Raw genomic sequence first — 20,962 nt, 5'->3', positions numbered from 1 at the left:
TCTCGTCGGGGTGGAGTACAGAAATCGATTTAAAGAGCCCTTTATATCGATATAAATGGCAACGTCGTGTGGATGGGTACAGCGTTAAATCGATTTAACAGCCATTAAACCGATTTAAACGCGTAGTGTAGACCAGGCCTTAGTTGTGAGGAAGATAATGTCTCCTTTCATACCTTGCCTTGAGCTCATGGCAAAGCCCTTTAGCTTGTGCTTTGTGTTAGGGAGCAGAGTTCAGCAACCTATCCTGAAGTCATTAGGAGTTGAGTATGCTAAACAACTCTCAGGAGGCACTCAGTACCTTTCCAGCTCAGGTGCTTGGTTTAAAAAAAAAAAAGGCATTTTTGGTAGATTAAATCTAATCCTTTCCAGACAGATTCTATGGCTAAGATTTTCAAAAGTGACTAGTGATTTTTGTTGTCAAACTTGAGACATCTTAGAGGGGCCTGATTTTTAGAGCTCAGTGCTCATCACTTTTTGAAAATTACATCCCTTTAAAGCAGTGGTTCTTAAGTTGAGGTGCATGCACCCCCAGGGGGTGCGAGATGCCCTTTCTGGGGGTGCGAGACATGCCAGATTTTTTTTAGAGGGTAAATCGTCAAAAATTAAGCACAGGCATGTGAGTACAACTACTTTGTTTCATCAAACCTATGTATTAACATTATACGTTTTTTAACAATTACTGTGATATACAAACAAAAAATATATCTAGGTTTAAAGAACTGACCTACTTCAATGATTTTTTATAAGGGGTGCGAGAACATATTTTGAGAACCAAAGGGGTGCAGGCTGCAGTAAAGGTTAAGAACCACTGCTTTAAAGTGTTGTATCAACCAAAATCACAAGTCACTTCTCAAAATCTTGACCTATATTTTTATATCCAAGTACAATACCTTAGAAATAATTAAGCATTGTAAAATGCCCAGTTCTTAAGCTAGTTAAGTTCACCATAACAAACGTAGATAAATGCTCACACAATGAAACTGTATGAAAGGAGACCTTTATTTCACTTAGCTAAGATTTTCCATTTTCTGTACCATGTTCAAAATGTCTTAAGTTCATAGCACTTGAGCAAGTTGCTATGATGGACAATAAGTTATTGTTCCTAATGTCATGATTCTCATTAGATCTTTGTGGTAAGTCTTTCCTATTTTTCACTTTTTGAACAAGTGCACTGTGTGTGATCCTGCTAGTAAGAGGAATCTGGTAACTTGTTTTATGTGCCAAAGCATCCCCGCCCCCCAATAGTTTGTCTGGTACTGTACTGTTTTTATATTATGTCTGATCTACTATTATCCTTTTTTAGATAAAAAACACTTAACGTATACAAGAAAAACCAAAGTAGGAAAAGGAAAAAGGTCAGCTGTGTAAGTTGCACAGTATAAAAAAGGAAGGAAAGTTTACCACACAAAATTAAGACTAAGTTCTCTCCCAGGATTTACTAAAACATGGAGGAGTCTTCTGTTCTTTTTTTTAAACATTTTACACATATATAGACCTTTTCAGCTTCAAAGCACTGGGGAGCAGTGGGGGCAGAAAACCTAACTGGCTTCAAGACTGAGTTTGGTAAGTTTATGGAAGAGATGGTATGATGGGACTGCCTACAATGTCATGTGGTCCATTAGCAGCTGCCAGTAGCAAAAATCCCCAATGCCCAGAGATGAGACACTAGATGGAGAGGGCTCTTGAGTTACCGGGGAAAGAATTCTCTGTAGTATCTGCCTGTTGGGTGTTGCCCACATGCTCAGGGTCTAACTGATCACCATATATGGGGCTGGGAAGGAATTTTCCCCCAGATCAGATTGACAGAGACTGAGGGGTTTTTTTGCCTTCCTCTGCAGCATGGGGCACAGGTCACTTGCAGGTTTAAACTAGTGTAAATGGTGAATTCTCTTTAACTTGAAGTCTTTAAACCATGATTTGAGGATGTCAGTAACTCATCCAGAGCTTAGGGGTCTATGACAGAAGTGGGTGGGTGAGGTTCTGTAGCCTGAACTGTGCAGGAGGGCAGACTAAATGATCATGATGGTCCCTTCTGACCTTAAAGTCTTTGAGTCACTTTACCATTGTTGACCAGTTCTTACAACAACATTACCAATGGCATAACTCAGGTCTCCAGAAGGAGACAATGTTGGGGTTAAGGTTAGAGCTGAGTTCCTGGCTCCTGGTCCTATGGTCAGCCTCTAGATTTAACTTCTTTCTAGGTTTAAATCTATCTCACTCATCCTCTACCTCATGAAAATAATTAGTGGTTTACTTTTGCTCACATCACATAGTTTTTATATGTAGCATATCAATTGCTATCTTATGAGCATGCTTATATGCATATAACAAAAGTCACATTTAACTACCTCAAAAATATCTTTTTCAAAGTTTCTGATCCATACTAATGAAAGCCACATTGAGAATTGTGGTTTTTAAAGTTCAATTGTAGGGTCGTTGTCAAGCAAGCACACGTATATACAGTTTTTAGGTTTTATTATCCTTTATTCTCTTTGGAATAGGAGGCTAGGGAGCAGTCCAATACGATAATGTTTACTTTGAGGGAAGACAGGCCCTCATCCTCTAAACTAGGTCTACAAACTGATCTAGAATTTCCTGGGATTTCTAAGCAGGAGATCATTCACATACAGGCTCGGCTAAGATGCCATTCAGAACCTTGGGGACATGCTGAAGGATGACTTAGAGAATGTGACAAAGAAGAGACATGTCCCTGTCTGCACTTAAGATTGCCACTAAAAATCAGCATTCGAGCAACTGGTGTCTTATAGCAGACCACACTTACCCCGAAATAATAATTGAGATTTGTTGAATTCCTGGAGCACTCTAATTAACCTCTGCAATCTTTCTGCCATTTATGAATCATCCTTCTGATGATAATATGACCTGATCCACATACAGTGTTCTGAATGCAGTTTCATTTGTGCCATAATGTCTTCTGATCCATATTCATTTTCTCTATGTATGTATTATGGAATTTTGTTTGTTTACTGTTATTTCGAGTACATGCTTTATGAAAGGTTTACTTTTTCCCACCATAGTGAAAAATACTTCCTAATGCTATTTTTTGTAAGCTCCACATATTGTAATTTGCTGTTACATATTATAAAACTTTTTATTTAAGTATTTTTATACAGCTCCCAACAGTACAGCATATGGGTGCCTCATTAGTTAAAAACATGCAGTTAAAATAAACTGAACACAATAATACTGCACACAAATGGCAGACTGCAGCTGCTTTAGGACAGTGACTGCCTTCTCTGGTGGATATCTGTCTTTTGAAAATTAATTCCAGAGTCTAGCTAGCCAGTTGCACCTTACAGTGGGCCCTAAAGGCCACTAAACTGTGGCTCTGGTGATCTGTTTGAAGAAGTGAGTTCCATAAGTGAATGTGAAAGCCCTCCACTGAAAAATGCTGTGGGCTAAGAGGTTTGGTCACTTTCAGTCATTCTAGTTTCTTGATCTCATTGAGGATCCTGGTTTATTTTGGTATTTCTCTTCTTTTTCTCTGTGGAAACTGTTTTTTTTGGCATTTCTTAGCAGTCCTCCTTTGAGAATACTGAGACAAACAACTAAACACTTTTAAAGCAGTCCCTGTCTGTCAGTCTGTGGCCTTGGCTACGCTGGCGCTTTACAGCACTGCAACTTTCTCACTCAGGGGTGTGAAAAAACACCCCCCTGAGCGCAGCAAGTTACAGCGCTGTAAAGCGCCAGTTAAACAGTGCCGCAGCGCTGGGAGTGCAGCTCCCAGTGCTGTAAACTAATCTCCACGGGGAGGTGGAGTACCTGCAGTGCTGGTGCACTTCAAAGCACTGCCACGGGAGCGCTCCCGTGGCAGCACTGTACAGCTGCAAGTGGAGCCATACCCTATGACAAATTAGTAATATTTTTAAAGGCCCTATTTTTTTCTTGCTGACTTCTTGTTCCTTTTTGTACTTGAAACTTTTCTTACTATTTTTTAAATGCAGACACAAAGGCTCTTTTAAAACAATAACTGGGATTTTGTCTTTTTTGATTCTTTATTATGTATAAAAATAGGATTTTTTCCCCCTTCGTTTCTTATTGCCTTCCTTCCCTCCCCCTGCGCTTGTTTTTTACCTTTAGAATATCAGGAATGTCAATTTGGGACTTCCCTAGCATTGCTGGAGGCCGATGGGAGGATCTCAGAAGTTTGTGAGCTTTCACACTGTAACTGAAATGGCTGTGGTGTTAAAGATTCAGCAAATACTTTGTTGTCCCCTCCCCACCCCCTCTGGACATCAATTTGTTATTGAACTGTGTCAACGAAATCAAGGAATTTTTAAATAGTCTAACAAAGTCAGTTCTTTGCACAGATTCTCAGCTTTCATTCTCTTGGTTCTTCAGAGATAGTCTGGGGTTTTTTCCCAGTAATTCTACAGTTTTCCAGTCTAAATAGGCCCTACAGAAATTTCTAATATAAAAACCAAAACACAGCAGATAAAAAACAACCTTTCAGGCCTCCACTGTTAATTATAATGAAGCAAAAGACCCAGGCCTATTTTTCCCTTTGCAGATTACCTTTAAACTCTTGTTAAATTGTCCTTTTATTTTTTATTTTCCAGTGATAAGGTTTCACTGCAGATGAGTGTGTCATGTCAAAATTAGCATTAAAACAATGAACCAATTGACAGGCATTTTTCATTTATAATAAAATGATAGAGCATGACATTGCTTTATCCATCCATGAGGATACTGTTTTTCAAGGTTAAAGAGTAGTATTTCGTCTTGATCTCTTGCTATTTTGTTGCACCGGCATGATGTAATGTGTTGTGATAGTTACGTATTTTACAGTATTTAATAAGCAGTGATCAAATATCAAATTTATAGAAGTGAATATCTGACTTGTCATTAAGATTTAACTCTTTCACCCTAGGCTGTATCTTTATAATAATCACTATAACATTAAAACTATATTAGGTACTTTACAGACAAATTTTAAGACAAAGGGTAACATTTTCATAAGAGCCTCAGTCTCATTTTCAAAAATGACTTAGGAATACAAGTCTTATTGACTTTCAGTGACAGTTCAGCTCTTAGGGTTAGATTTTTTTTTAAAGATATTTAGGCACTTATACATTGAGTTAGCTTTGTATCACCCTGATGGCACAAAGAAGTCTGGAATCTTTGGGTAACAGAGACACTATAGCACTCTTCTGCCACCTCACTCCTGTCCTGGTTAGTTGTGCAAGCAGTGAATTGGGAAAAGGAGGCATGGCCAATGCTTTCTTAGGCCTGGCTTATCCCCAGTTGCTATAACATCCCTTAGGGTCCATGATCACTTAGCATAAATGGGAAAAGTCTGATGCCTACTCTAAGTCATATAGGCCCTCATGGAGAAGCGAAATGGATTCTTTGCATCAGTCTCCACTGCAGAAGATGTGAGGGAGAAGCCCAGAAAGAATAACTCTGATGTGGGTAACAAATCTGAAGTACTGTCACAAACTGATGTGTCAATAGAAGAGATTTTAGAACAAATAAATAAACTGAATAGTAATAAGTTACCAGTACCAGATGGTATTCACCCAAGAGTTCTGAAGGAACCAAAATATGAAATTGAAGAACTACTAATTGTAGTATGTAACCTAGCTCTGAAGTTTGCGTTTGTACCAGATGTCTGAAAGGTAGCTAGCATAATGCCAATTTTAAAAAATGGGCTTCAGGGGAGATCCTGGCACTTACAGTCCAGAGAACTTAGGCTCAGTACTGGGCAAATTGGTCAAAATAATAGTAAAGAACAGAATTGTTAGATGCTTAGACACGATTTGTTGGGGAAGACGCAACACGACTTTTGTGAAGGGAAATCCTGCCTCACCAATCTATTAGAATTCTCTGAGGGAGTCAACAGGCCGTGGAAAAGAGTGATCCAATCAATATAATGTACTTGGATTTTCAGAAAGCCTTTGACAAGATACCAAAGGCTCTTAAGGAAATTAAGAAGCTATGGGATAAGAAGGGAGGTATTACCTCACCACCTTGTCTCTCTAATATCCTGGAACCAAAATGCTAAAAACACCACTGCAAATGAATGAAATTATTCAAGATAGTTAACTCCTTGCATTCTGCTTTGGACTTACAGAGGGATCTCTCAAAACTAGGTGAGCGGGCAACAAAATGGCAAATGAAATTCAGTGTTAAGTGCAAAGAAATGCACTGTGTGGTGTGGGGGGAGAATCCCAGCTAGCTAGCTAGCTAGCTAGATGCACACAATGACGGGTTCTAAATTATCTGTTACCACCCAAAAAAGAGCTCTTGGAGTCACAGTGGATAGTTTTCTGAAAACTTCTGCTCAGTGCACAGCAGTAGTCAAAAAGGCTACCTGTATGTTAGGAACTGTTAGGAAAGGGATAGAAAATATAATGCCACTACATAAATCCATAGTGTGCCCACACCTTTAATATTGTGTCTAGTTCTGATTGCTCCCTCTCAAAAAAATATAGTGGAAGTGGAAAAAGTTTGAAGAAGAGCAATAAGGGTGATCAAGGGTATGGAGTGGCATCCATTCGAGGAGATACTAAAAAGATTAGGGCTGTTTAGTTTAGAAAAGAGATGACTAAGAGTGGGATACGATAGAGGTCTATAAAATCATGAATGGCGTGGGAAAAGGTATTACTTACATTTTCATGCACTACAAAAAATGAGTCACTTGATGAAATTAACAGGCAGCAGGTTTAATACAAACAAGAGGAAGTACTTTTTCACACAGTGCACAACTAATCTGGGGCACTCATTGCCATGAGATGTAATGGCGAAAAGTATAACTGGGTTCAGAAAAGAACTGGATATGTTCAATGACTATTAGCCAAGATGGTCAGGGATGCAACCCTGAGCTTGGGCAATCCTAAACGTCTGACTACCAGAAGCAGGGAGTGGAAGGAAGATGCGTGGATCACTCCATAATTGCCATGTTCTGTACACTTCCCCTGAAGCTGTGTTGGTGACAGGATACTGTGCAAGATGGACCATGGTCTGACCCAATATAGCAGCTTTTATGTTCTTATGCCAGGAGCTAGTCAAGCAACTAGACAGCCTCAGAGCTGAGTGCACAGTTGTCTTCAATTCACCTTTGTACACTGCCTCCAAGTTATGATGAGTATTTCCCTGCCATGGAGCAGACTCTGTCTCAGAATACAGAAAAGCAATGAATTTCTCTGATGTTGTCAGGCTCACAAAGAGCAAACTCTGTGGAATTTTCTAACAGAAATAAGAGACCGGTAGCTATTGAAAGGCCTTATGCAAAACAATCTTGCAGTAATTTTTCAAATTTCTACTAAGGTTGTAGGGACTTTGTTGTCCTTCTTTTGATTACTGAATTTTATGAACATCAGAAGTGCTGAAATATGTAATTAAAGGTATAAATTAGAAAAAATAAACTAAATATAATAACTCACAAGTTCTCTGCTTTTGTTGGTTTTTGTTTTAGCCCTTTGTCTGACATTTAATCCTTGTATGGTTGTGAGCTGTTTTCTGTGTTTTAGTTAGTAAATGTCATTCATTCTAATACATTGTTGCATTCACTTACACTAAAGCAGCTTTCATTTGCAGTGGCTGCCATGTGTCAGAGTTCACTCTGCACTAGTTAGGGGGGAGGGGGAGACTACAGGTCCAGCTTGATGCCTTTCAACAGCCATAGAAAATGTCTAAAAACAGGTAAAGTAGTATTAAGCCGAAGTGATCTTGGACTGTTTCACTGCTGTTCTTAGAATTCTGAATAGCAGAGATGAAATTTACCAGATTATGCTCCTGTTGCGATGCTGTGGGCTAGTCTACATGGCAACACTAACAAGGCTTGGTGTAGTCACGACAGAGTGCTGGGAGAGAGCTCTCCCAGCGCTCTAAAAAAACCCACCTCCATGAGAGATGTAGCTACCCGTGCAGGGGCACTGTTTACACTGGCGCTTTACAGTGCTGAAACTTGCTGCACTTAGGAGGATGTTTTTTTCACACCTGTGCGTGAGAAAGTTGCAGCACTGTAAAGTGCTAGTGTAGACAAGCCTTGTGTCTGTGTGCAGACTTAGGGAGAGAGTATCAGTTTACACTTAATTCACATTTGGAAGATTTTCTTTGTAACCATTAGGGGGTAGAATTTTTTTTTTAAATGAAAGCTTAAATTCTGTAGAAATTATACTTCAACATTCATTCTCAACAATTTGGAGAGTGGATTTTCAATTCCTGGCATAAATACTCGATATCTAGCGCAGCAGCAGCTTTCAAAGTACGGCATATTATTTTGATTTAAAAAATCAGATGTGCAGAATTGTTCTCAGCTGAATCTCATCTTAACCAAATATGGGCTGGTATGAAAAGAATTGCAGTTTAATTTTATTATACAAATATGTTGGTATTTTGTTACTGGTGACATGTAACAAAAATATTTCATGGTGAATTGGGGCACTGCGTAATACTCAGTACTTCTGACTTACTATTTCAAAGATTTACAGAGTATAAAAAGTGTTACCCATTAAACTGTCTTTCCCCACTATAAATAAAGTTTAATGAAACTCAAATGTGAATAATTTATTTCTTCAAGAACCACACTAAAAAGTGACATTCATTTATTTTGCTTATAAGCTTGGTGGCTGAGTTCCATGAGAAAATGTTGTCCTAAACTGTGTCATCCAAAGACTACCAGATGTCTATCAAATTTACTGTATGTAACTTTCTACCCAAAATAGTCTTTAAGAGTTGGAGAGCTGGGAAAACAAAATTTAAGTGCCTATTTCACACAAACTTTAAGGGTCTGATCCTGAGAGTGCTGAATTAATGGGAGTTGCATGTGCTTTTTAATTAGTTTTGCTGACTGGAGCAGGGGATGGGGAGCCAAGACTCCCAGGTTCCGTGTTCCTGGCTGTGGGACAGCTGTTTGATCTTATCCAAGTCACTTTTGGCCAAAATTTTCACACCTGAGTGCCTAAAGTTTGGCACCTATATTGATATTTAGGTGCCAAACTTTAAGTAGTTAAAGTTTATTTATTTACTTAAATAAAAGTGGACTGTTCTAAAATGTACTGAGCACCCACAGGTGTGAGAAATGCAGGACTGAGTCTATAACACAGATTATGTGACCCTATTATCGAAAATTATTCCTATTTTATATTACATCCCAGGGAAATAAAGCTGTTTTAGCCATAATAAAACACAGTGTCTCCATTATTTACCAAACAATCTGCAACTGTTCCAAATGTGCTGATAACAGTCTCATTCAGTTTAGTAACCCTGACCCCCACCCCTGGAATCAGGCTACTTAGGAAACTAAATGTAGGTTAGATGCCTAAAGGCATTCTAGTTTGAAAATGTTGGCTTTAACTTCCCTGTTCCTCATTTTACCAATCTGTAAAATAGAAATAATCTTTACTTCACTAGAGTAATTAATGTTTGTAATGCACTGAAATCTTCTGATGAAAAGTGCAAAGCATTATTATTAATTATATGCAGGTAGCTACAAAAGAACATAATGGTAACAAGTTTTGGTAAAAACTCCCAAGTGCTTACTAGAAAACCCCCAATAATTCAGCAGATCAGCTAAAAAGCCTTGATAAAAGCCCCACTTCAGCAAAGCATTTAAGCATATACTAAGTGTTTTGCTGACTCAGGGTCAAAATTCGGGAGGTTTGTAACTGTATTACCAGTTTTAAGAAATCCTAATTAAACTCTTCAGGCGTTATTGATTGTGCCCTAAGCCCATGCATGGAACTTACGTTGTCATCAATGAAAGCTCTGCCTGAGGCCAGTATTTGACCGCTATGGTTTGCTGTAGTGTTCCTGAAAGCTATTGAATTTTGATCCCTACGCAAAAAAGCCCCTTCTAGGAAAGAAGCAACACCTCCCACCTCACCACATTTGACATTTAAAATATGTTTTTTGGCAGCTGTTTGTTTTGTTGTAAACTTTATGTAAATTTGCCTTTGCTTATTTGTTTAATTTTAATGTCTATTTTTATAAACATTGTTTATGGAAATATGTAAGGTCTCTATACAGTATAAGAAAATCTGATATTTGACTTTTGTTCTAAAATATTTTATTTTAGATATTATGCAATGGACCAGGAACATGTGTTCCCATCTGTATATCTGCCCTTCTTCTTGAGACACTGGCACTAAAGAAAGTTATCATTGTGTATGTAGAGAGCATCTGCCGAGTGGAAACTTTATCCCTGTCTGGAAAAATTCTTTACTACTTTTCGGATTACTTCATTGTTCAGTGGCCTGCTCTGAAGGAAAAATATCCCAAGTCTATATATCTTGGTCGAATAGTATGACAAAAGGCAATTTTTATTTATAATGAATTCACATTTCTGCAGGTAGCTGCTCTTGACAGTTAAAGGATTATATTTATTTTTTCCACAGGTTCTTGATTTGAGATTTTCTGGTTGTTGCAAATGAAATGTGTAAGTCAAACAGCCAAGACTTGAAAGCAGACTGCAATAAAGAGTTACATTAAGGAAAAAAATATATTTCTGCATACACATTTATTGCCATCATGTGGATTTATTCACCAGCTTCCCTTCACACTTGTAAGGGAATAGCATTGAATCTTCTCAGTGCCTGGTTTCACCTAATTGTCTTGTGACACAAACAGGAAGATTTGTCTACAAATAAATATGAGAGTTTGTCTGAATTGTAACATTTCCTATAAAGGAAACCTTCTGTAGTATTCTAAAGGGTAAGAAACATGGGCTTGTTGTAATACAACAGACTGTTTCCTGTATGCAAGCAGCAAAGTAAGTCCCTAGCGAATCTTTGGAATATAAAGAAAACAGTTATATTAAGTAGGCTTTATTACAATTAGCACTCAACCTTGGACATTAAACCAGCATAATTTTTCCTCTTGATTTGTCAAAGCTACTATTCAAAAACACACCTCTTGTTTAAATTAAGATAAATAAGTAGACAAACATCATGAGACAGATGCAGTATTTGTATAGTCAAAAGATACACGCTTCAAAATGTGCATATAAATACCCTTCGCAGCTTTACGTCGCAGACAAAACTGTCACCGTGGAATATTGAGCTGTTTTGGCCCAGTTTGCTGCCACATGTGTAAAACTAAAATGAGTATTAATAATGGTGACAGAAGTCGGGGGGAATACCTCTCTCGGTTGGTGAATTTGATTTCTGTATATTTTGTTTTGTCTGTTTAAGAAAAGAATCTCTTTCAGCAGTACAATGCACATTTAATAAAGAAGGGTTTTTTTGTGGAAAATGGCACTTCATATGAGGCAAAATTTAAAAATTTATTTTGTGGGAGAACGAAGTATGTGTAAGTGTACTTTAGTCTTTCAAGTTCATCTGGCAAAATGTAGTCTTATACAATGTTCCATGCATAAAGCAATATAAACACATCTGTCATCTGTGTATATACACACGTATGTTTCTGGCTAGAGAAACACATACAGGGAAGAAAGCTCATAGAAGAGTGGAAATGCTTTATAGAGACTGTATGAACTGACTACAAGGAGGCTAAGCAGCAGCTCCTCAAGCAACCAAGTGAGAATAAAGTTCTGAGGCCTTTTCAACTACGCCAGAGGTCAAAAATGTCATGGAGGTTATTTTGGTAACTGGAGCAGGGATTGGTTTGTTTCCACAGAAATAGTGGTGCTACTTTTTGGAAATAAGGATGTGAAGGGACATTTAACCTGTTCCCTGAAAAAATGGTATCCTGGTATGCCAAGTCCTGTATGAGTGCCAAGTGTTGCATCCCATCAGCAGGTTTAATAGTTCTTAACTGGGGTAGGAATATACTTGCAAAGATTCCATTAATTTGGTCACAAATGTGTTTCAGAACCCTCTATATTTCACAGGGTCTTAACATGGACAATGACTAACATGAAAGGAGTGCTAATGGCTTAGAGATTTGTATGAAGACATCTTTGTGCAGTTTGTATGAATCACCACTTAGGTCCTTGAAAATGACCTGATGTGAATTATGCTGATGTGTGTAAGTTTTTCCCTTACTAACTGGAATGAGGACCATGTTATCAGGACTTTCTGCACAGTTGTAGATTAGTAAGAAGGGAGATGCTGTTTTATTATGGCTAAAACCACTTTGTTTTATAGACGCAATACCTAACTTATTCTGTGAGCTGAATGGCACCCTCCACTGTAGTAAGGCACTCGAGTGGAGGGGGGAAAGAGGGCATAGGGACCCTCTTGCTCTACTCTCTCTAAAAGCAGGAGTGCAGGCTCTCTCCCTAGAGCAGCGGTCCCCAAACTTTTGATGGTTATGTCCCCCCCCATCCATATCAACCACCCCCCAGGGCCAGGAGCGGGCCACAGCTCTAGGGTGAGTGGGGGCAGACATGGACAGAGACTGGGAGTGGGGCCAGGGTCAGGCCAGGATTGGAGCCATGCCCAGGTTGAGGATGGGGCCAGGTGTGGTGGTGGGAGTGAGGGATGTGTCAAAGTGGGACAGGAGCAGAGCTGGGGGCAGGGAGTGGCTGGGTGATACTCTTCCATTCCCCCACCCCCCGTGGGGGCTGGCCTAGGTCCTGCTATGCCCCCAAATGTTCCTCCATGGCCCCCAGGGGTGTGTGCTCCAAACTTCGGGGACTTCTGCCCTAGAGCTTAAAAGCCCACAAAAGGACTCAATGAATGTTCCCTCTTATGCACCATGTCCTCAAGGCAGTATGATCTGATGACTAGAGGATAGGTCGTGTGCGTGTGTGAGCATGTGTGTGCACCACACACACAAAAAAAATCAAAAAAAAATCAGGACCATGTACTGCTGGGGTCACATGCTATTCCTGTTTAGAGCAGCAGAAAACTGTACCCCACCACATCTCTGACAAGCTCACCCCATGGAATCCTCTGGTGAGTAGGAGTTGTGAACTGGTGGGTGTATTATGAACAACCTTGTTCCCGTTTCCAGCACTGCCCAGGGCAGGATTTAGCCCTCTGTGTGGATCATCAAACCCTGTGTGGATGAACTGTGAGAATCTGCCTTTAAACAGGACCATAGTTTCAAACAGTGGTATTCATCTGCACTTTAAATGAGAGTTGTTGGAATTAAAGAAAATCACTAGCCTCTATCTACTTGTAAATTCCCATTTAAATGCTCTGGTATAAGAGGTTCACTCCAGGTTTTCATGAAAAATGAACTGCTTCAGTCTCTAGGCCAGATCTTGAGGAATATCACCTTCTTCAAACTGCTTAAGACAAGTCCTTGCTTCCAGTTCAGTTGCCCAGCTTACAGGGGACTCAAGCCTCCAGCTATCTTGAAAAGAACAACAAAGGCTTTAGTGAAACCCTGCTGCACAGTATCAGGAATGTCCCAGAAGTCTAAAGCTTGAACTGCATGAAGATGACAGCCAGGAGGGGAAAGACCCCAGCTTAACTCTGAAGCCTTCAACAAAGATTGCTTTAGTAATCATACCAGCTCCAGCAAAGAGGAGTGTACAAATCTTTTCAAAGAAAAACAAAAAACAAACAAACACAAACATCAAATGACTGTTCTAGTTCTCAAAAAACCCTGCAGAGCTGAAGTATATGAGCATTCTCACCTTTTGTTTGTAGTTCACGGGTGTAACAAAACAGTTGTTCTTCTTCGAGAGATGTCCCTGTGGGTGCTCCACTCTAGGTGTCGGTGTGCCCCTGCGCCTTTGATCGGAGATTTTTTACAGCAGTACTCCTGCCGGCCACGCATGCTTAGAACCTGTCACTCACTCTGAGTATGTCACTAGTGAGCATGCGCGGCGGGTACCCTCAGTTCTTCTTCGAGTGATTGCTCATATCCATTCCAGTTAAGTGTGTGCACGCCGCGTGCACATTCGTCGGAAGACTTTTACCCTAGCAACACTCGGTGGGTCGGCAGGGCGCTCCCTGGAGTGGCGCCGCTATGGTGCCGGATATATATGCCTGCCGACCCAGCCGCCCTTCAGTTCCTTCTTACCGCCTGTGTCGGTCGTTGGAACAGTGGAGCGCAGCTTAGCTGACCTCCGCTTCCCTAGCTACTCGTAGTTCTTGTGTATACAGTTATACAGTTTTATTCCTTTATTATGTTGAGTGTCAAACCTGTTTCCTAAGCAGCGACGCAGAACTCGGTCGTGCAAGGTAGCAGACAAAGGAAAGGCCTCCTGTTTTCCTCTCAGAAGGATCTCATCTTCTGGTGATTTACTGAGCTGCAATTTTGCGAGAGCACTTGTTATGAATATATTTGACTCAATCTTATCCCCAAGCCAACATCACTAGCCACTAATCTACCAACGACAGGGTTCTCAGACTTCGTCTGCCGCCTGCTGACTCATTGTAAAGCGCTACCCACGAGATCTCAGCTACGCAGACTCCATGGTCCTTGGTCATACCTATTGCTTCCATTATCTCTGGTTTACAAGTCAATCCGGGGAGAATGCTGCGGAAACGACCCCTTGGGCTGATCTGGCTCCAGCGCTTTTGCAATTTTATGCGGATAGTATCTCATCCGACCCAGGGTCCTTTCACCCTTCACAGGTGTTCCGTACGCGACCCTACCTCCCCCAACGACCCCCCGCCCGCCCCTCCGACGGGCCCCCTCCCACTCGGGTTAGCTCCACGCCCTCCGCGCACCGTTCTCTTCTTTCTCTTTCTATCTCTACCCCACCTCTCCCCACCACCCCCCCCCACTCTCCTCGACCTTCTCGTCTCCACCAATAAGGCTTGGGAATCACCACTGGAATGGCTTGAGCAACCACTCTCCGCACACACGAAAGAACGGTTACTCACACTTTGAACTGTCGTTCTTTCGAGATTCAGGTTGCTGCATTTTCTCATTGCACGAGCTTAGCCCGCCGCCTACCTACACTCTTCCCCATCACTGTCAGAGTAGTCCGCAAGAAGGACTGAAAGGCGCTGGGTGGCAGGCGTATATTCCAAGCACCATGAAGGACATGTCGCCACTCCCACAGCGGCGGCCCACTGTCCAACCTCATCTCGGAAATAGTCTGCTTAAGGAAGGAAGTAAAGTCTCCGACGAAACGTGCCACGCGGCGTGCACAAGACCTCAACTTCAGCACACTAGATATCACCTAAAGTGGATGGATATTGGTTTCGAGACACATCTACACACGACAACAATAGTTACATAAAGGTGAGTTTAAGCCGTCTTTTCCTTCTCTAACTTGACCCGCCGCCCCTTGTTGAACGGCTTGGAGACACGGAAGCTCACGCAGACTCATTTTATTTGAATTTTTTTCCCAATTTCACATTACTTAACAATAGTAGTCTGTAATTAGTGCTACACTTTTGAGGAGCCTTTCTCTATATTAAAAAAAAAAATTCTCGTCGTTCTGTCAGCAAGCTTCAAATATGCCTGGCTCCATCACGCCTTTAACTTGCTGCTGCACATCTGTAAGGAGACGCTATCGCCTTGTTCATCACTTCGATGACATACTCGCAGGTGTATAAAACTGCTTGGAGGAGACTCATATGTCCCCCAAAAACATGTCTGAACTGCCACTAAGGGTTAAGCTGCTCTAGAGCTAGAGTAGACAGAGAAGTTAAAAGCTAACTCTTTTACTTCCAAAAATCCCTGAGTCCCTCAGCATTCCCCAGACCATGGCGCAGACTCTGCTTTCTCACAGCACACAGCTACTCTAAGCCACCCATCTAAGCCTCACAAAAAACTGAAGAAGAGCAGCTAAAAAGCCACTCACAATTGAAAACAAAGCATTACTGATAAACTTCTTCCTGTCAGCTCGTCAGTTTTCTTACCAGCGTTTCCGCCTGAGTACGTTTGACGAGCCGGCTTCCTCTGGTATCGCGCTAACCGCCCTGTGCTTTTCGGTGGCAAGCGCGAGGCTCTGGTGCGAGGCGACAGGCTTTCAGTTGCCCTGCCTCGATTAGCTGCAACGCTTCGAGCAGAAAGGCGGCACCGACCAACTCGGCCCCTCTGAGGCACTCCCGCACTAGGCCTGCACTAATACTAGTGGCTACGCATGCGTGAGCGGTGCACCGCATACACGAACTGCGCCCCTACGAACTGCAGGTATCTGGAATTCCGTGGGCAGACACAAAAGGCTTAACTTTGCAGAGAGCATCTGCTAGAATAGGTCACCCGGGTTCCCTCACAAGGAATTCTATCAGGCTTCGCTTCGGCGCCCCAGCTCTGCAGTTTACCCACTCAAGTGACCTACTAAGTGTCACCTACACTGCAATCGCCCTTCTTGGATGGCTTCTCCCTGACGAATAATTCAGGCCAAAGCAGCTTCCTCCAGTGGAGAGAGAGTCTGAACTACAGGTGATGTAGGTTTACAGTACAATCTGAATTCCACCCTCAGAGTCCTGTCACTCCGATGGACACAAGGCAAAATTGTTCTTAAAACCACCCTCAGAAGACCATCAAAAAACTCCGCCTCCTTGAAGTGAGTTACTACTCAAACCCTGATGAGCATGCCACCTATTTCGTATGTTCCCATCACCAGGACAACGAATCTAGAGCAAACCTCATAGCCATTTCTACCTCCAAGCACACGAGCTCTTCATTTAACACACTAAGGATCAGCGAATGTCCAAATCCACTCATCGACTTCACTTGGTTCGGCGACACTCCCATCCTAGCGAGCAATGAACTCCACTGCCTGACCCCATATATAAACTGGACGCTACTCCAACTGAAACTTACCTGAGAAGCTCTTACTTCCTTCCCCTTCCCGCCATCCACCACGTCATGACAGATTTTTTCCAAATTCTCAAGACTTTCTCTTTAAAAGTGGTTGCCCAGTGACTAGTAATAATCTAGAGAGAGATATACGTCGTCCAACACATAGTTACGGACATCCTGCAACCGCTTCGTCTATCAACTGCATTACAAATTAATCACGCCCTTTTAATCGAGAACTTGCCTAAATCCATCTCGGCAGGTCTCCAGCCATAAGCCAGCCTACCTTCGAAAACCGAGCGGATCCGTAAATACTTTCATTCCCTCTAAGGGCTCTGATCCTTTCTTACAAGCCCTGGTGTCCAAACTCATTGGTAGTGGATGAGCCCAACCAGGACACAACAGCACGTTGTCTTCCACCATACCGCAAGCCAATCAAAGACAGCGACCAAATGCCTAGACTGCGGCGATTCGCATACGCAGTGAGCACTCTTCAACGTTACAATTCGAATCTGGCCATTATATATCCTCAGCGTTCCAGCAAAGTCGACCATAAGAAACGTATAACAAAGTTCATGAGTCTTTATTGACAATCCCAGACTATCAAGTAAACACAGTTTACAGCTTATAGTTTTTCCCGTATACCAAATACCAATACCTGCACGGCTTCTCCAAGCAGCTCGGATTCAGCCAATACCCGCAGCAAGATCAACAACCGCTACAGCTAGTGGTCATTCGTTCGGGTTCCTGGCACGATGTTCCATTGGCTTCCTCTACTCATTTCCTTCCTTGCAAGGTTCACGAGCACCAATATGAGGATCTCACAGTTATTGAGGCGTGTCACAAACTCTCTCGCTCTCCACCCACTCAATGCCCCACTCAAGAGGGTTCAACCTTCTTTTCAGGCATCTATTGGCAGTATCCAAACCCTAGAAACAAGGACGCAAGTTAAGTAGTCAACCTTACCGCTTGTCACCACAGTCCTACCCCTCTATACGTCAGCATTACTCAGCAAACGATCAGTCCAGGATCAAAACAAACAACACACCAACAACCAGTATTGCCACTTATACTCGCAGACGGTTGCTCCACCGATTCTTACAGTGCTGGGAGTTCTCCAGGCCTCTCACTCAACCATATAAGCAAATTTTGAACCTTGGTCGAGGGTCTCTCGTATATCACTCCGAGTCCCAACTCCCACCAGCTGTCTGCACTCGCACCACTTAGCTATCTCTTGGACACGTCTAAGTCCACTCTTTACACTTGATGGCCACACACGACTTTATTCCCTCTACGGTGACAGACAAGTAGGGGTTTCTAGGAAGCGATCATCCATCTTAACGGGGTATTCTACTCCCCGGTTACCTCCCTTAACACGGTCGCTCATTCCAGACAACCCACCTCTTCGCGAATCTAACTTGTCTGGCCCCGCGAACCCTTTGTTCTGCTTCTCTCCTCACTCCTCCTCCCTTCAGCGCACACCTCTTCTCACGAGCCACACTCCAGCAAGCAGTAGCACACTGCTACCATACTTGTCCTTCCAGCTGAGCTGGGGTGTTCTTAATAGCACAAGGCTCGTGTCCTCGCCGAATAGCCCATACAAGGGAAAGGAATTGCGTAGCGTTCAGCCCTTATTCTACACAAAAGAAAAAATGGGTGATGAGTGCGACCGAGTCCTCGAACCTCCGGGGCTCAACAGCATTCGTTCAAGAAGCAAAAGTTCAAGATGGTTACTCTCACACATCTTAACCCGCCTGGTCAATCGCAGCGAATGGTTTTTCAGCCCTCATTGCCTTCACCAAAGACGCTTTTTCTCATCACTATTCACGACCAGGCCCACTGATCGTTATTCTTCGTTTTACCCCCTACCGGCTCAACGCTCTTACCAATACAGAGTTCTGCACAATTCTGGTCTCTTTCCACTCCCCCTCCTTTTCTCCAAGCTCCTGCAGTAGTCCACAGCCTACGCTCCGGAAAAAGAAGTTATTCCTACTCCTTAACGAGTTGCCTCCTCAGTGCCTGCCATTGCCGAGGCCGCTCTGCTCGACAAATGCCACCCAGAGGTGCTTTTTCAAAATCCCTGGAGGCCTGCTACCTAATGAAACAAATCCAATTAAGTCCTACCCAATACCTGGACTTTGAATGAGCGTACGAGAGCACTTGCGACTCCAGAACCTCGCAGAGGCAATCTTCCTTCACTGACGATCGATTCCAATGCCTATAAAAATGCTGGGCTACAAGGCTCGCAGCAGGCTCGGGGTCGCCGCCGTCAGACAGATATGCTTCCATACTTATGAGCGTGGCACATGTCCTCGGCTTTTAGTGAGTCCAGAATGCATGTCTCACAGAAGGTGCTTCCGAGCTGGACTGGCCACGGTTTACAAACGATTACGTGCACACATAAACAAACAATTAACCATTACCTTACCAGGTCAAGGCTCTTTCATATGGTGGACAGTCCCTGGACCAACCTGTAGAGTCCCCCTCCTCAGACTCCACACGTGATGATGAGACCAATGCATCCTCACGGCTGGGCGGTCCCATATCTCTCACAAACAGTCGCACGGGCTATGGTCTCATTCTGAGACTCCCTGCAATAAACGGTTCTTATGAAATTCGAGCTATACAGAAATGCTTGCGTCCTGCTTCTCCCTCCTAATCCAAGAATCAGCATGTAGCCTAATACGACACTTGCTGCATGTTCTAATTCAACAGACAAGGAGGGGCTCGTTCCACCTCCCTTTGTTCAGAAGGCCCATGAAACATCTCAAATTGGTGCCTTGCGAACACATCTAGATATCAGCTGCTTATATCCAGGTGTGAATGAACACCACTGCCGAGAGCTAAGCAGCGCTTTCGGAGATGAGAGAGGTCAAACCCACTCCCACACGGCGCCAACCATGTTCAGAACGCTTTGGGGCAGTGTTGGCTCACCTCCCTGGAGCGGGGCAGAAGCAGAACAGTCTACAGGAGAGACCTTTAAACAGGGGTAGGGGGTCTGCCCGCAGATCTTCTACCCTCTGTGCTGACAGACCAAGCGCAGGTTCGCCTCAGCTTTTTCTTAAATTGGCCTCAAGCCCCGGCAGCTATGACAGAAGGCACAGAGGCAAGGGACCACGCTCTCTCATGTCAGGAAGGTCCTTCGCTTAGAGCTCCGGTCCCTTGGCACCGCAAACGGCTCCCCTGAGACGCGGCAGCCAGAGACCGCTCCTTTGGGCAGCCCGCAACGGAACGCGTTGCGATTCCGAGTTTCAGCCAGGTTGAAACGCCGGGCAACCTACAACTCTATAATCAGGGTTTAGGGCAGGCCTAAGCGTCAGTTGACCGCAGTGTAAATCCATACGGTAATCACCCTCCGATGGGATCTTCACGTCCTATATGTATTGTACACTGCTATTCAACCTCCATCATACCACTTTGAGCCTCTTTAAGCTCACCTGCTCCACGATTTTTGCAACCGTCACGATTGTGAAATAACAGCTTTTTTTATGGTGGCCAGGATTTATTCTTACTTCCGCCGAGATCAGGCAGGCGAGAATAAAGCAGTAGGCCTTATGGCAGATATCCACACCATATCCCCTCTATCTTCACAGCACAAAATTACTCAACATCGTTACAACCCCAATAAATTCCCTTCTTACAAGTTCATTGCGCTGTGTATCCATTCATCTCAATGAACAAATAACAATTTACCTTAACTGTGTTTCCCGAAACCACATGCAAACTCCTTCGAGGCCAGCACCGCATGCAACACACCTCTGAAAGTGCAGTAGGGACTTATTCTCTATCTATCTGCGACAAGATAAGTACCCACTTCCGGAACCTCCTAGACTCCTTGTCTCTATCGCAGACTGTTCCAGGGCGTGGCTATGCTCTACTCAGAGGCTTTCGAAAATCGTCGATTCGCATCGATCGCAAATAGCGTCTCCTGTTAATCAGACTAAACATATATCTCGTAACATTTGAGACACTCCAGGGGCATTGAGGCACAGACCATGACACATTTCTCTATCTAGTTAATCTGTAAAATATACCTCCTTGCTAATTTCCCTTCTCTCTCACTAGTGCAAAAGTACCACTTGGGACTGACATTTGTCGGGTGGCCACCTGGTCCTCCGGCTGGGCCACCGATATCAGTGTTGATAACTCTCATTGCCACCTACTTCTGGTCTAAATTGCTAACTCTTTGTTGCCAGAGGGGGGCCGTCGCCCATGTCTGACACTACAGTTGCAAGAGCAGTATTGTCTATGGCATTGGACACTCTGCAGAGTAGCGAAGTGCCCACCGAGGCTCCTGAGGATGCACACATCCTTTGTTCTTTGAAGTCACCTTTAGACGATGGAGGCACCCCTACAGGGACACATCTTCTCGAAGTTA

The 20,962-nt window shown here is 43.0% G+C and overlaps 1 protein-coding gene across 2 annotated transcripts in view; it reads left to right on the top strand.

The window, feature by feature from the left end:
- The window catches only part of ALG14 (ALG14 UDP-N-acetylglucosaminyltransferase subunit), a 45,713-nt gene that overhangs the window by 21,170 nt on the left and 3,581 nt on the right, over positions 1–20,962 (top strand). The window contains exon 4 of one of the 2 annotated variants that reach the window (XM_075067801.1): positions 10,043–13,535. In XM_075067801.1, the coding sequence (XP_074923902.1) occupies positions 10,043–10,273 (231 nt within the window). In that variant the 3' untranslated portion in view covers positions 10,274–13,535. Of the gene's footprint in view, positions 1–2,501; positions 3,495–10,042; positions 13,536–20,962 lie in introns of those variants that run through there. The other variant, XM_075067802.1, reaches the window with a different exon arrangement.

Source organism: Chelonoidis abingdonii, chromosome 7 (genome assembly GCF_003597395.2).
Source record: "Chelonoidis abingdonii isolate Lonesome George chromosome 7, CheloAbing_2.0, whole genome shotgun sequence".
NCBI lineage: Eukaryota > Metazoa > Chordata > Testudines > Testudinidae > Chelonoidis > Chelonoidis abingdonii.
This window is presented reverse-complemented; position numbering and strand designations above follow the sequence as displayed.